Source organism: Chlamydotis macqueenii, chromosome 2 (assembly GCF_036417535.1).
Source record: "Chlamydotis macqueenii isolate bChlMac1 chromosome 2, bChlMac1.mat, whole genome shotgun sequence".
Lineage (NCBI taxonomy): Eukaryota > Metazoa > Chordata > Aves > Otidiformes > Otididae > Chlamydotis > Chlamydotis macqueenii.
Window position 1 is genome coordinate 49665162 of NC_141557.1, and position 14251 is coordinate 49679412.

At 40.6% G+C, this 14251-nt stretch overlaps 1 protein-coding gene across 18 annotated transcripts in view; it reads left to right on the forward strand.

The window, feature by feature from the left end:
- Nucleotides 1-14251, forward strand: part of ARPP21 (cAMP regulated phosphoprotein 21) — a 199352-nt gene that overhangs the window by 111515 nt on the left and 73586 nt on the right. For 14 of the 18 annotated variants that reach the window (XM_086742913.1, XM_086742920.1, XM_086742912.1 and 11 more), the window contains 2 exons: nt 11235-11343; nt 13164-13265. The exons of 1 other annotated variant lie outside the window; for it this stretch is intronic. In XM_086742913.1, the coding sequence (XP_086599039.1) occupies nt 11235-11343; nt 13164-13265 (211 nt within the window). The remainder of the gene's footprint in view (nt 1-11234; nt 11344-13163; nt 13266-14251) is intronic. 3 more of the 18 variants (XM_086742926.1, XM_086742928.1, XM_086742929.1) reach the window with 1 other exon arrangement.

Sequence of the window (14251 nt, forward strand, 5' to 3'; positions counted from 1 at the left end):
AGCCTTTGGAGCATGTAGAAAAGTCTGTCTTTTCCCTTTGCTGAATAACGTATTCAGTGTTAATTACTTTAATTTCCTTAAGCAGTTGCTTGCTGGTGTGAAAGATGCAAAATTTTCCACATGCAGTTGGCAATGACTCTTTTTTAGATAGGTATATGGTAGTAGTTGAAACTGTGTACCTGAATATCTAATTTTTTGTGATATCTCAGTCAAAGCAATCCAATGTTTGCCAGAGAGCTTGAAGCAGAGTTTAGGGTTTTTTCTCCCTGTTGTGATATGGGATAGTTATCTGCCAAATGGTTTGTTGTACGGTATTGCATCTGCGTTTAAGCACCTTATACTATCCTTGATTATCATATATACACAGAATAATGATCTTATGAGAGTAGAATCGGTTTTATGAGCCACATGATGCAGGAAAACATACATGACCACCATTATTTCTGGTTTTATTTTTTCCTTGGAATCTTGCATTACTATTCTTCAAGGGATTATGGAGTCCACTCCGTTCCTTTGTTTCCTATTGTAGTTACCTCTTTCCCATCTTCAATACAGAATAGTTGCTCCTTGACTACTAAGAAATAAGCAGAAACTGGGGATATCTATATTTTCTCCCTGCTTTACAATTGCTATTGCCCAATCAGTATACAGTGTCAGATGTTAACGAATGTGTAGAGAAATATAAGGGGTGCATACTAGATGTATGGAACTAAAATGGAGAAACTGTATAACTGAGAGATAACACAGTAATTGGCTGAGACATTTTGTTCCAGCTTATGATGAACTAATACATTATGTAACTAATACATTAGTAAGAACATCAATAGTAATAACCGTGAGCTTATGTAGCTGCATAGTAACATATGCAGCATTTAAGAAACAAATTATGTTGGAGTTCATGGATTTTATTTCTTTTGCATACAACAATAAACTGTTTATTTCAATCTGGAATTAAACTAGGAAGATGATTAGAAAAAACTTTTTTCAGTGCAGTAGTAATCATGTTTAGGATGCAAGAGCCCCATGACCCAGTAGTCATTGCTGCGATGCTTAGGTTTTAGCCTTTAGCTCCTTTCTGGTCTTTGCTGCGGCGGCCGGTGCAGTGCGTGCCAAGCAGGGGAAGGCTTTCACATCTGAGAAGGAATGGGGAACTTCCCCAAAAAATGCTTCAGAAAAGCCTTAAGGGAAATTAGACATTTTGTTTTGAGGTTCAGGAAGTGTCTGCCTCCAGCAGTAGCCTGTGCCACCTTGTGCACTGCAGTGCCTTGGTTTTTTGTCACAGGAGTGAGCTACTGGACGTGGAGGAATTGCCTTTCTTTTATCTAGTCACATGCTGATTGGAGAAGTAGTTCAGGACACACTAGTTAATAACTCATAGGGATTTTAGCAATAGGTTGTTTGTTTCAAACCTAAAGTTTGCCATAGTTCTGCTAACTGCATTATTTAAGGTTGTGTACATTCATCATTTCATTGCTTGATGCTCATCTGGAAGAGACAGAGTTTTTTTTCTCCTAGTCTTTTAAAAAAAAAAAATTCTTTGTTTTTAATAATACTTGAATTAGGATAGCCTTTTTAATCAGCATTCTCTCATTTTAGTCACATGCCTATTTTACATGAAAGATACTAAAGAAAAAAAAATTCTTGGTACACTTGAGGTTGATCTGAATTTGACCCTTCAATACTAGCTTCATTCTTTTTTTCGATCAGTTTAAGCCATATATTGAACCCATGGAAATTACTTACTCTGTAAATGAGATGTTAGGGTTAATGAACCAGTTCTAATAGTTCCAGTATTAAATTTTCATCTAATGTAATTTATCAAAACTAAATTGTTTATAATTAAAGTGGACACGTACTTTACAGCTGTTCTATACTGTAATTAAATATTACTTAAGCATTAATCAGAAGACATGTATGGGTTTTCTCTTTTTCTTTTTCCTTTTCTTTTTTTTTTTAAATCCTTACAATCACATCACTTAATAGTATAAGTTTTGATAAACCTAGAAGATTATCGTCACCTGCTCTGTGTGGGGAGATGGGAGATCATCCAGGAAGAGCATACTATGGAATAGCAAGTAGGTAACACGGTTGAGGGAAGCTCTTCCTTGCGTGAGTAGTTAACCCGTGCCCTTACGTGTTCGTCCAAGCTGTAGCAGTAAAATGTCCGTTAATCAAGATGCTGTTTGGTCATTTGTACTTTCAAATCACTGCAGGCAGATCAGGAAATCTGAAATGACCCCTGTGCTTTCCTCAGAGGTAACTGTACATCAGTAGTAGATGAAATAATGGCTTTAAATTTGGGTATTTCAGCAATGAGGGGCTGGTATACAAGGAAGTGAATTTTAGAGGTGGTCAAATTGGTTTTAGTAATTGCCTTTTATGCTTTCATTGCTTGTCTCATGTTTAATGTAGGAAATATGACATGATCACTAGAAATGAAAAAAAAGTATCATGAGTTTTGAGAAACCTTTGTCTTTATAAGCAAAGTCAGTTGTTTCGGTTCACTGTTTCCAAGGTAGCCTTATGAGGCTGTCTCTGACAGTTTGTTAAGAGTAGGCACTCTTCTTCAGGCCAGTGGTTGTTCAGGGAATGACTTCTGATCCGCGAGTCTTCCTGCTGGAGACGGGGAAAATGTTCATGGCCTGAAGTAGAAGTAAGCACAAGAATTTGTTATGGTACTAATTTGTATGCATGGGGCACTTCAAGAGGACTGACAGTTTTCTTCATTAACCCACTGGCTTTTGGGGAATCATCTTGCCTTCATTGGTAGTCTTCAAATCTTGAATTTGCTTCCTTTTTCTATCTCTCTTTCTTGTTAATTTTTGGACTTCTAAGATGGAAAAGATAATTTTAAATAGATCACAGGAGTTATGCAACGCTGTAATTTTCAGCCACTTACAGAATATGCCACATCCTTAAAATCAAATATTAATGAATTCCGTAATGAACTATGCTACCGCTTACAAGCCTGTACTAGCTGGAAATAAATTGGCACTGTGCAAGATGTTCAGTCTCAGGCTGAATATCAAGAACTAAATCTAATCCAGGGGAGTGGGAGAAGAAGCAGCAGGTCTCTCAGGTACAGTAGTAATCTTAGTTTGATCACAGGACAGCAGACTCTTGTGAAGCTCCTAAAATGGTTCCTGTCTGAGAGAGGTCTTTGCACTTCAGCCCCCTCTGACAGAAGAGCTGGTAGTTCAGCGTGGCCTTGGCCTGCTGCCTTCTCCCCTGAGTTCACAGCTGTATTCCCGTGTTCTGGCTTCAAAATACTGCGCCAAATATTGAAGCCTCTACTCAGGCAGACTCTCAGGGAGTCAAGATGTGCTATGTTTTTGCATCCATAGATTAAAACAGAATGACTTTCTGGAATTAAGCTTTAGGAAAGCTTGTGAGGGTCATTACACAGAGTAACTTGGCATGGAAGAGATTCAGTGTGCACTGACTATCCATCCTGCAGCCTTCCATTTCACCATCATTTTCATAACTGGAAACACTACTGGTGCCAGCCCCACTGAAATCTTGCTGCTGGGGTACTGAGACTGAGCATCTTGAAGGGGCGGGCGAGAGTGACAGAGTAAACCTCACTCTTTCTGAACGAAAAGCCCAGGGGGATGTAGCTTCCATGTGGCATTACAAGCTCGCTCTTTCAGTCCTGCCAGGCTTATCTGCAACCCTAATTAGAGGGGAAGGATGCCTGTCAAAATAACTTGTGACTTTTCACATCCTTGTTGTTCAGTAATAAACAGAGAACATGTTTAGAGTCCAGATGCTATTCTGAAAAAAATATTAAAGAATATACAGTCTTTAACCAGGAAAAATGTAGCATTTGGTATTTGAGGATTTTTCCCCTGTGCTACAGAGAAGGCAGCACCCTTGAAGGAAATATCTTGTACAGGATTGAGGATTTGGGTTTTTGTTTGTTTTTTTTTTTTTTTTTTTTTAATGGCTTTCAGTGTGCTTTTAACATCATAACAGAAGTTCTTAGTGACTCATACCATAAAAGCAGCAATTTGTTAATGAGGCATTTACCTTCAAATGCTTGAAATGGTATCTTGAGTGATTTGAAGTATTAAGTTGTGATAATGTAACTGTACTGTACTTTAACAATTATCTGTATTTAAATTCCAACTCTGACTTCTTGAAACTGTGTTTTAGTATCCGTCAGCCCTTAAATACATGAAACCTGTTTGAAGGCTGTAATTCTAGGCCCTCATTCTTGAAAAATGTTGTTCTGAGATAATTTAATGAAATAATTTAACCTGTACGGCCGGAATTCTGCCTTTCATCTTTACATTGGAGCCTTTTGACAGTGATGGTATTTGCTTCCAAGTTCTGTAAATTCTTGAACTCTCAGAATACATTCCCATGCCTCTATGATCAAAACAGTCATTTGTACTGCAGATAATAGAGTTTTGGCCTGCAAGGTAAAGCAAAGAAACAGTAACGCTTATGTTCTTCTGCTGTAGCAGTCATGCAGAGCCCTAGGAGAGCCTCCAGCATAAAACCAAAAAACCCACAGTGCGGAGATGTGGCAGATATTCACAGACTAGCAAAGCAAAAAAGGCCACCATACTGTGTCACAGAGTGCCTTCAAAATAGAGGCCAATGTGATGTTGGACTGAGCGGTCGGTTTAATTAAAAAGACAAGTGCAAATAACAAGAAAACACCGTTATACCATCAGAACACCTGCATAAGAGTGCCCTAGTTCTTCACAACTTCCCTGACTCCTGTCAACAGCAGCGCTTCTCTCCTGCTCTCACTATCGCATTGCTCTCCTGATGGCATGCTTGTGTAAGAACATTTTGTCAGTTATTCATTTTGTTTGCCAGGTGATGATCCTGCAGGTACCCAGGAGTGGTGTTTTGGCCATTCCCAGCCCCATTACCGTAGCAATCTTTCATTCTGTGCTGACATTAGTTCAGGAGAGAAGTATTAACATGCTAATCCCCCATTATGTGCCTTAAATGAAAGTTGCATTGCAAATGCAAAATTCATTTTTGTTAGACTCTTGCACTGCAGCGATCTTCACTTTTTAACTTGCTTTCCTATATTGCCTTCCTTCAGACAGCTGCTTCACGATTACCTGTGAGTCTTTTGCAGATGACATGTGCTGCAGCACTTGCTAGATTTTTAGCTTGTCAGGTGCTGTACTGGCAAACCCATCTTTTCCACACATGGTGAGGTTGCTACTTCTTTTGAAAAGCATCTTGCAACAGCCTGTGCGCTGTGGTGCTGTCAGAAACATATGCCTCATAATAAAGATCTATGTGCTGTATGTAAGTCCGCCCTGACAATACTATACTGTTTGTGTTGCTCTGCTAAAACAGTGACTGAGTCTTCAGAACTGTAACGTTCAAAGCTCATGCTTGTCTCTTTCCATTTGTCCTTTTGGTGTGGTATCTGTGTTTCCTGCTTCTTAGCCAGTCATTTCAGAGCTAATTAACTTATTTTAAATGAGTGCAGACTTCCCCCCCCCCCCCAGTATTTAATTTCTTAACTCCCACGCAAAGGGATGTCTATGAAACTGCATTAGTTTGCTTCTAAACACGACACATTGCAAGAAAAGGCCATGCCGCCTCCTTAGTCCATGTATCCTGATAGCTCTTACTGCTCTGCAATATGTTTTTAAAATCTGTAGTTTGATTAAATACTGAATACCTGGTTAAGGTACTTAAGGTTTGGGATTTTTTTCATTACTGCTTACAATGGTTGACTTGGTATCTGAAGCATTAAATGAGCACATAACGGGGGATTCTCCTTAGAGAGTCCATGTTAAAAAATATGCCTGAGGGATGAACTCTGTTTTCTGTCATACTGAGATAAATCGAGAGGAACTCTATTGAAGTGAGTGGAAGTAGCTCACATTAAAATCACCATAATGCTAGTAGAAAAAAATCTTATAATGGATGTTGCTATCAAAATCTTAACTTCTTTTTTCCTCCCTTTCTGACACACAGAAATGTTTTGCTTCTTATTCTAGCTTTACCATCTCCAAAATACAGGCTTTGTTTTAAGGGCTGAGTCCAGAAAAGTGTCTTTTATTGGGGTCTTGCTTAAGTAAGGACTGCAGATGGCTTTTAAGTAGCTGTAAAATGAGAATAGTAAATGATAACGGCCAATTTGTGAAATAAAAAGCAGGCACAAAAAAACATTTAAAAGAGGTAGTGATGGAGCTTTGTTCTGTTATAGATTTGTTACTATACACCTGACTCAGTGTTTCACCATACGGCAGCATGACTGAGGTTATAAGGGACATCTGGAGGTCAACTTGTCCGCCCCCACTCCTCAAGCAGGGCCACATTGAGCCAGTTGCCCAGGACCATGTCCAGACAGCTTTTGTATATCTCCAAGGGTGGAGACTCCACCACCTCTTTGGGCAACCTGTGCCAGTGCTTGGTCATCCTCATGGTGAAAGTATTCCAGCTACAGAAATAAGAAACTTGACTCAACTTGACATAACTGACATAACTCAACTGACATAACTGCTGCAGTGATCTGCCCACACAAAAAAATGAGGCTGAAAGTGCTGAAATGATCGTTGACTGCACGAGAAGGAGCACAGCCGCTGGAAACGGGGAAGCAGTATTGCCCAGAGATTTTGGCTGAATACTCTCCCCAGGTCTGGGCCGAATAGTGCCGTGAAGTATGCAGAAGTGCTCCTAACCAGGGAAAAACACTGGATAGGAGGCTTAATGATACCTGTTACATACTGTGTCTGGCAACTGGGTAAGCTGATCAGTCACCGGAAAGTTATTTCTAATCTATCCTCTCCATTTTTTTCACTGCAAAAAGGAAATAAAATAGAAAAAGCTTTCCCAAGATTGTGAGCAATGTGAGCAGACTTTGGAGAAGCCTGCAGATCCTCAGAGAGTTTCAGGAAGCTTTGCGTAGCAAAAGGTTTGAGTGCTGCAAAGAACCTACTAAAATTGGTTCCCTGTAGGTACCCTGCTGGCACCTACCTGAGTTGCATGGTGCTACCTTGCTAGGCAGGATGGAGAACAGAGGCTGTCTTGCCTGCTGAAGGGGCCTGTGGATTCTGGCAGATCTGAGGGTGAAAAGGGGGCTACGCAGCTGCCTGAGGATGCGTGGCAAAGAGCACTGACTTACTCTGAGATCCAGTTTCTCTTAAACATTCATAGCACCCGATCAAAGGCTTTACTGGGAAGGAGGAAATGCAGTGTGTTTTGTTCTGAAACATGTTGCCAGAAAGATGACTGACAGAGCTACCTGACAACTTTTAGGAAGCATCGAATGAGTTCATATGTAATTGTGTTTTTGTGAAGTTGCATTTTTAGGGCACAGATGTTTTGCTTCCATCCATACTGTCAAGCAATAAAAATTTGGATGATCAAAAGATTATATTAAATAAAAACAAAACAAACAAAAAAAAGACCCCAAAATTTACTTTTCTTTTTTTTTTAGCCTGTGTGATTACCCCATCCCGTGTGTTGGTTTCTGAACTGTTAAGGTATAATTGGATCATACTTTCCATACTTTCCAGTTTTCTCAGTACAATCCCCAAATGGCAAAAAATCCTGTTGATTTAAAAGGGAATTGGTATTTTCTGCTTAAGCTTTTTTGAAGTAGTGGGGTTTGAGGTTCTCAGGTGGTCCACTGATTCCAGACGTGGGGGCTAAATGAAATACTGAATGTCATACAGGTGGGCAGCACTCTTCATAAGCCTACATTTGGGTGTCTGTTTTCTTGCACATGGCTGTTAGCACATAGATGGGTGTACTCTGTGGTCAGGGTCAACCCACCAATATAGGATAAGTATTGTATGATGTTTTGTTTGGGTTTCTTCTGAGAAGATCCCTAAATAGTTAGAGTACTCGAGTTAGTGATAAGGTCTTTAGAAGTACTCAATGTCTCTTCAAAAAGGTTATGCAAATCTCATTTTTACCACTTCATATTAAACTGAAGTGTGGTTAGGGTTTGAAGGTGTAAATTAGGTAGCCAAGTGTGGCAACAGTGAATAAGTTCCTCATTTTGCGCGGGTTTGTGATAGTAATTGTAAACCATGCTTTGGCTTGAGTAAGATGTTAATTTATGCCAGTACTGAAAATAAGCTTGATGAATTTGCTCCATTATGTACATGAACACAATTTGGTATATTGTGCAGACTCTACTACTGACAGTGTTGGGGCTGAAAAGTCTTAGAAGAGAAGTAAATGTGATTGTTATTAATTTAGAACTCGCGTGACATGAATTCACCGTATCTGCTATATTATTGTAATTATATACTGTGTAAGTATATTGACAATATACTGCATCTTACTCGAAATTACATATTATTTTCTTCCACTTTCAAGCAGTTGATTCACCTAGAAATTAATAAACTAACGCAGCAGATTTCCCCAGAGTAACCACAGTGTGTCTGCTTCCTTTTTGCAAATGCATCATACTATTATAGGGGACTTCAAAGCTGTGAATGTGGAACTTGCACTGACTTCCATCAGAGGACCAGACCCAAATCTTTGCAGAGTCAGCCTCTTCTTTTCCCAAACGATTAGAGCATTTTGTTTCACTTACTGGTTTTAAACTTTGTTATCCATCTGTATCCTACTAATAATTTATTTTTCCAGTAGTTGTTAAAAAAAGAAAAAGCAGTATAATGGTATCAAAGAAAAAAAAACCCCACAACCCTATATGCAAATATTGCTGGACTCTGCTGTCTTCTTTAAAATAGTCCTTCATTTCCATTTCTCTCAACTGAATGTCCTTTTCTGACTTTGAACATTTGAACACTTACTGAGGGAGGCCTCTAGGTTGGCATGCCTGAAGATGTTTGTTTCTGTGGTATCCTATTTCTCACTTGACCGTCTTCCGTCAGCCTTTGCATCTCTATTAACTGAGCTGGTCGTGCTGTTTGCAGCCTCACTGGTAATGGTGACCTGGAGTTGCAGTGACAACTGGGAGGGAAGGCTCTTCTCGTGGTGCTCGTAGTACTGCGGCGCTCCATAACGCTCTGTATGTTCGCCCAGGCAAACTTCTTTCCTCAGCTGTGGAGCTTAATCACCTTTTGGGCTTGTAGATTAATTTTACTAACAGGCACAAACCAGAGATTAGTTTAGGCTTGTGGCTTGATCTCATGCTTCTTCTATTCTCTTCTGATGAGTGGAAACATTTTATAAATAGTAAATGAAGTGAAAATTGGTTTAAAAAACGAAAATAATGCTATGAAATATTAAAACTTTCTTGTTGTTTAAATAAGTTAGTAGTTGGAGGAGACATTTTACCAAATTGCTTTTTCAAGCTTTTTTTTCTCCCTAATTTTTGATTACATTTTTCCCTTCTGCATTTTAATATCCCAGTTATTTATTATGCTCAATATATAGTTTATTAGGTGCTCAGCAGATAGTTTACAATCATAAATTTTACACTGATTGTACAATTGCAGAAGCTTTATTTGTGTGTTGGGTTGTAAAACCAGAAAAATCACATTCCTCCACTGGTCCTGTCAAAGCAGGGTATTTGAGGGAATGAATCTTCTTTTCTGGCTGTGCAGGCAGGGTGCTCATTAATGGGAGCAAAGGCAGAACAACCCACCTAGCAATCCATTAATGGGGCTTTGTAGCCTTTCTGTTTATGACGAACCTTCACTCATGCCCGACTAGGTTAGAAGACTGCAGAGAGCCATGCTTCTGTGGGCTTGCCAGGAAGAAGGGTAGTAGGGCATCCGGAGACTTCTATCTTTTGGGCCCTATATGATCTGTTAGTGCTAGCGCTTACAGCTGGTGGACAAGGATTTATTGAATTCTCAAAAGCAGTGGAAATCAGGCTGCTATGTTTTATTGCTGTGTCACAGGAATGCAAACAGTAAGCGGAAGTGGGAGTCCTTCAACTTTAAACAGAAAGCAAGGCAGGAGAGCTGCTGTCTCTTAATATTTGTTCATAACAAATGTTTCCCGCACATCTGACAATGAATTGTAATGCCTGTAATTGTGGCATGAATATGTGCTGTATTCTGATTTGAGATCCATTGCTGATTAGTTAAGTGCAAATCTCAGTGCTGTAACAACAAAATGGTGGCTGATGTATGCATCTGCTTTGATTTTCCATTCTGAACTAAGACGAAGCTGAGGTTTTTATTTTAAAGTTTGTAGAGGACTTTAATTTACGAAGTCACTGACTTCTGTAAATTCTACCTTTTGATTTCTTCACAGTTGGTCCATTAATGTCAGTATCTCGTTTAGGCAGGTCTCTAGATAAGAGCATCTCCTACCTGTGCTGATAGCAATTCCTTCAGCGCAGAGTACAAGGTCTGCGTTCCCTGATAGAAACCTCACATCATGACACAGTGTGTTACTGCTTTTAAAAATTAGCAGCGCGTTAGGTGACAGCAGCATATGAATTCCAGCTCAGTTCTTGAGGCCACTGGACACCCTGTTGCAACCGGTGGGGCTTAAAACATTACAGATTTGGGTCTGGGAGTGGTGCAGGCCAGAGTGTTATTTATTGACAGCTACGAGGTGTTGGTAGTGACCAGCTGGGTGACATGAGATGCTTCTTAAAATTTGCTTTTTGCACCAGATGAGGTGACATGAGATGCAGCTTTTTGCATGAAGTGAGAACATGGAAGAGCATCCTCCCCGCTTACAAACCTGAAAATGTTGAGCTTTGAACCAGTGGGGCTTGGGTTTTGAAAATAAATCTATAAATGTCTGGATGGGTTTAAATCGGTGAACTAATGGATACTGTATGATTGTTCTGGAGTATTTTCCCCTCTTAATGGTGATGAGATAATATTTTTGTTTATGCAAAACACCATCAGTCCCTCCCATTACCGGTTTTGTTTATTAGGAGTGGGGAAACTCTTGGGTTTGTTTTTAAGATTTCTATCAGGTTTTACTTACTTGTAAAGGTGGATAGGCTTCACTAACCGGCAGTGTTGCCGGAGGTCGCAGCTACTGAAGAAAGCGAATTAACATACAGTATGTTAATTTGTTTTTCCCTGTCCTTCAGTTCCAGTGAGGAGAGTCTAAATATTTCAGTGACTGAGACTTTGGATTCCCGCTCCTTGCCTACACAACAACAAAAGCTATTTATAGCAATAACAGTTAGCAGCGATACAGCTGCCTCAGACAGCTATAGGCAGCATCTCACCATGACCACAAATGTTAACTGCTTGTGCACTGAATGCCTCTGTGAAAACAAAGAGCACTGAGAAATAAAGATCAAAGCAAAACCAAAAGAAAGATTTTTTTATTGCTATGTTTTACTTTGCTGGCAGACCAGAGCAAAGGTTTTCTGAACATTTAAAAGATGAAAAAGGTGAAGAATCCCAGAAGCGATTTATCTTGAAGCGAGATAACTCTAGTATTGATAAAGAAGACAATCAGGTTGGTTCTCGGTTCGAGAGTTGCTGAAATTTGTTCTGTTTTTGAAGGTGGGCTGACTGATGTTATTGTTGTTCTTTTGTTGTTGCTCTCCTCCTCCTCCCTGCCCTCCTGCCCCTTCCCTGCCTCCTTTGGCGTACGTACCACCGTGGGTAGCATCAAGCCCCGGCGTGGCCGCTTCAGCCGTGGCAGTGTGTGGGTTTGCATGGGCGGTTTGCTTGGCGCAGGACTTGCTGCATGCCCACGGGCGGGGGGAATGCCGGCGGCTCTAGGCTGCGTGGAAGACTGTGTCAGTCGCATTTCTCGATGTCTCGCCTAACTATGGCAGTTGTTCCGCTCCCTACAGCTTTCTCCTTCCGTTGTGCCCATTCAGAGTTGGATTTCAGTATGGACCGGTGATAAACTGATGTAGCCCAAAAAGGAGAGAGGAAAAAAAATTAAAATTAAAAAAAAAAAATAAACCCCAAACAAACACATGCTGGTGAGGCCAGGTTGATTTTTTCTTAAACCATCCCAAATTAAGTTTTGACCGAAATTAAATCAGTTTCATCTTTTAGTTCCCTCCCTCCTCCTGTGCCCTCACCACCTTTTACTGTCTGTGTAACTTACTTGCTTGTTGTGCATGTACTGTGGCAGCCGTCCCCCCTCTGTGTTGCCTGTGCCATAACACTACCTTACCTTAGGTGAGCCTGATGAGTAGGGGAGCGCCAGGGCAATGTGTGTGTTTGTGCTGCCTTTAAAAAGCAGGTGTTGTGCTGTTTCAATCCAGTGCAAGCTGTGTATGTGGAATATATTAACAAAAAAAACCAAAAAAATCATAAAAGGGTTCTGATGTGATGTGCTTGTATGAAAAAATACTCACAGGTAAGAAGACAGCATTTGCTTTCTTTGTGTAGGTTGTATTTGTGGAGGGACCTGCCAGTGGGTCTCTCATTGCCACTCTCCTTCATGTTTTCAATAAAAGACTGATTTTTTTCCTTCCTTTTTTTTTCATTTTTTCCCCCTTTTCCTTGACTTTCAGTTGCATATAGCAGCTTTGCCAGTTATGCTGCATCTGAGTTTGCTTCGAAAGCAAATCCCAAGCATTTTCAGGGTGTGATGAACACGGGGATCAGCCAAAGAAAATCAGGATTTCCTATCTTGCCAGGTGCAGGGGGAGAAGGAGCAGTACTTGAAACCCAATTGCCAGTGAAGTATTTCTTGCTGGGGTCTTCTTCTCCTCTCCTCCCTCCCGCAGCACGGCCATTTCCCATGCTGTTGTTTACCAAGAGGCACAAATGGCCGTTCTTTTCCCAGCAAAACTGAAATCAGGGGTTCCTTTATGGTGTGGAAATAGTTAAAACTGTTGTGCTGAATATTTGGGACTTCTCCTCCTTTTACACATAGAGTTTGGTGGGTTTCTTCTAGGGTTTGCAGCTTAGCTCTTAACGCCTGGTTTCCCTCCTTCCTTCCTTGATTTCTTAGGTAGTGTAACGCTGCCTGCCCTCCTGCTCCTCGCAGCCGGTAGGAGAGTCGAGAAATCCTAGCAGTTGAGAGCAATGGCACTTAGGCTTGGGGTGAAACACCCAGTTTTAGGATGGCAGGTCCACAAAAGCCATGCAGAAAGCCTCGTTTCGGCCACTCGCTCTGCGAACCCACGTGCGGTATCTAAGTGGAAACCCTGGGGTGCCCAGCCTCGCAGGGCGCTTGGTGCAGGAACGACAGCTATCGTTTTCATGCTTCATTTGTTTAAGTGAACATTTATTATTCTCAGCTGACAGTTACTTAATGGCAGTTTTTAACAGCTCAACTTATATAACCCTCCTGGTTTTCTTTCTGCTCAGCAAAACAGAATTCTTCCATTTAGAGATGACAGACGAAGTAAATCAATTGAAGAGAGAGAAGAGGAGTATCAGAGAGTGAGGGAGAGAATATTTGCACAAGATGTGAGTAGTTGTTTTAATTGCCTCTTTAGTGCCATACCTTTGCCCGTAGTCAGACAGTCTTGCCCCCCTCCAACACGAACACCGCAGCTGGACTTGCCCTGTGGAGCTGGAGGTGACAGGGAAGGGCGACTGGCGCAGAGGGTCCAAGAGGAGCTTGAGAGGCGTGGAGGTTGCCGTCTGGAGAACATGAGGAGAGTTACAGGGAGAAGGGTAGAGGAGAGATCAGGTCGAGCATGTATTGTCTGGGGAGTGTTTATCCCGTTTCTCTGAATGTCCATGTGGTCTAGGTTTCCTTCTTTTTTTCTTCCCTTTTGACAACCAAAGAGCAGTGATTTAAATGGACACTCTCAATAATTTCAAATAGCTGTGTTATTTCATATTTGTTTTGAGCTGGATCAAGTCTTGTAAGTGTCCCTCTGCAGCACCTCCTTTTGGTTTTGTTTCTTTGGACCAATGCTATAGCACTAAGACTCTAAGAACAAAGAAAAGCCGGAGGTTAAACATGGAGTTGCAGGAGTTTATTGAAACGGCCAATTAAAGAACTGTATTTCTGCGATCAGAAAGAGTCAGTCACATTGTTGATGATTTTATTCTGAAGGCATTATAATTGGTGCCTTACGGAAAAATCAGAACTTGCACAACAAGCTACATTGCTGGAGGAATAGGAAACATCTGTGAGCCATACCTGATGTTCCTGAAAAACAAAGAAAATAATAATTTACTATAATACTGTAATGACAGGATCCTAAAAGGAAAAGAAAAAAGAAATATGTCCAAATTTTATCGTTTTATCTCACATCTCAAAGGGAGCTCTGCCAGTTAGAGTAATATAGAAATAAGCCCACCTATTACTGAAAATCGTATTTGGCAGTGTCCTTTTAAATTAAAACTGTTCATATGTTGCAGAGTTAATACTGTTATTTTAGATATCCTTTTATTTTGCTCTGGTTTTGGAGTTGCACACATCTTAAGTTTTTTTTCTTTAG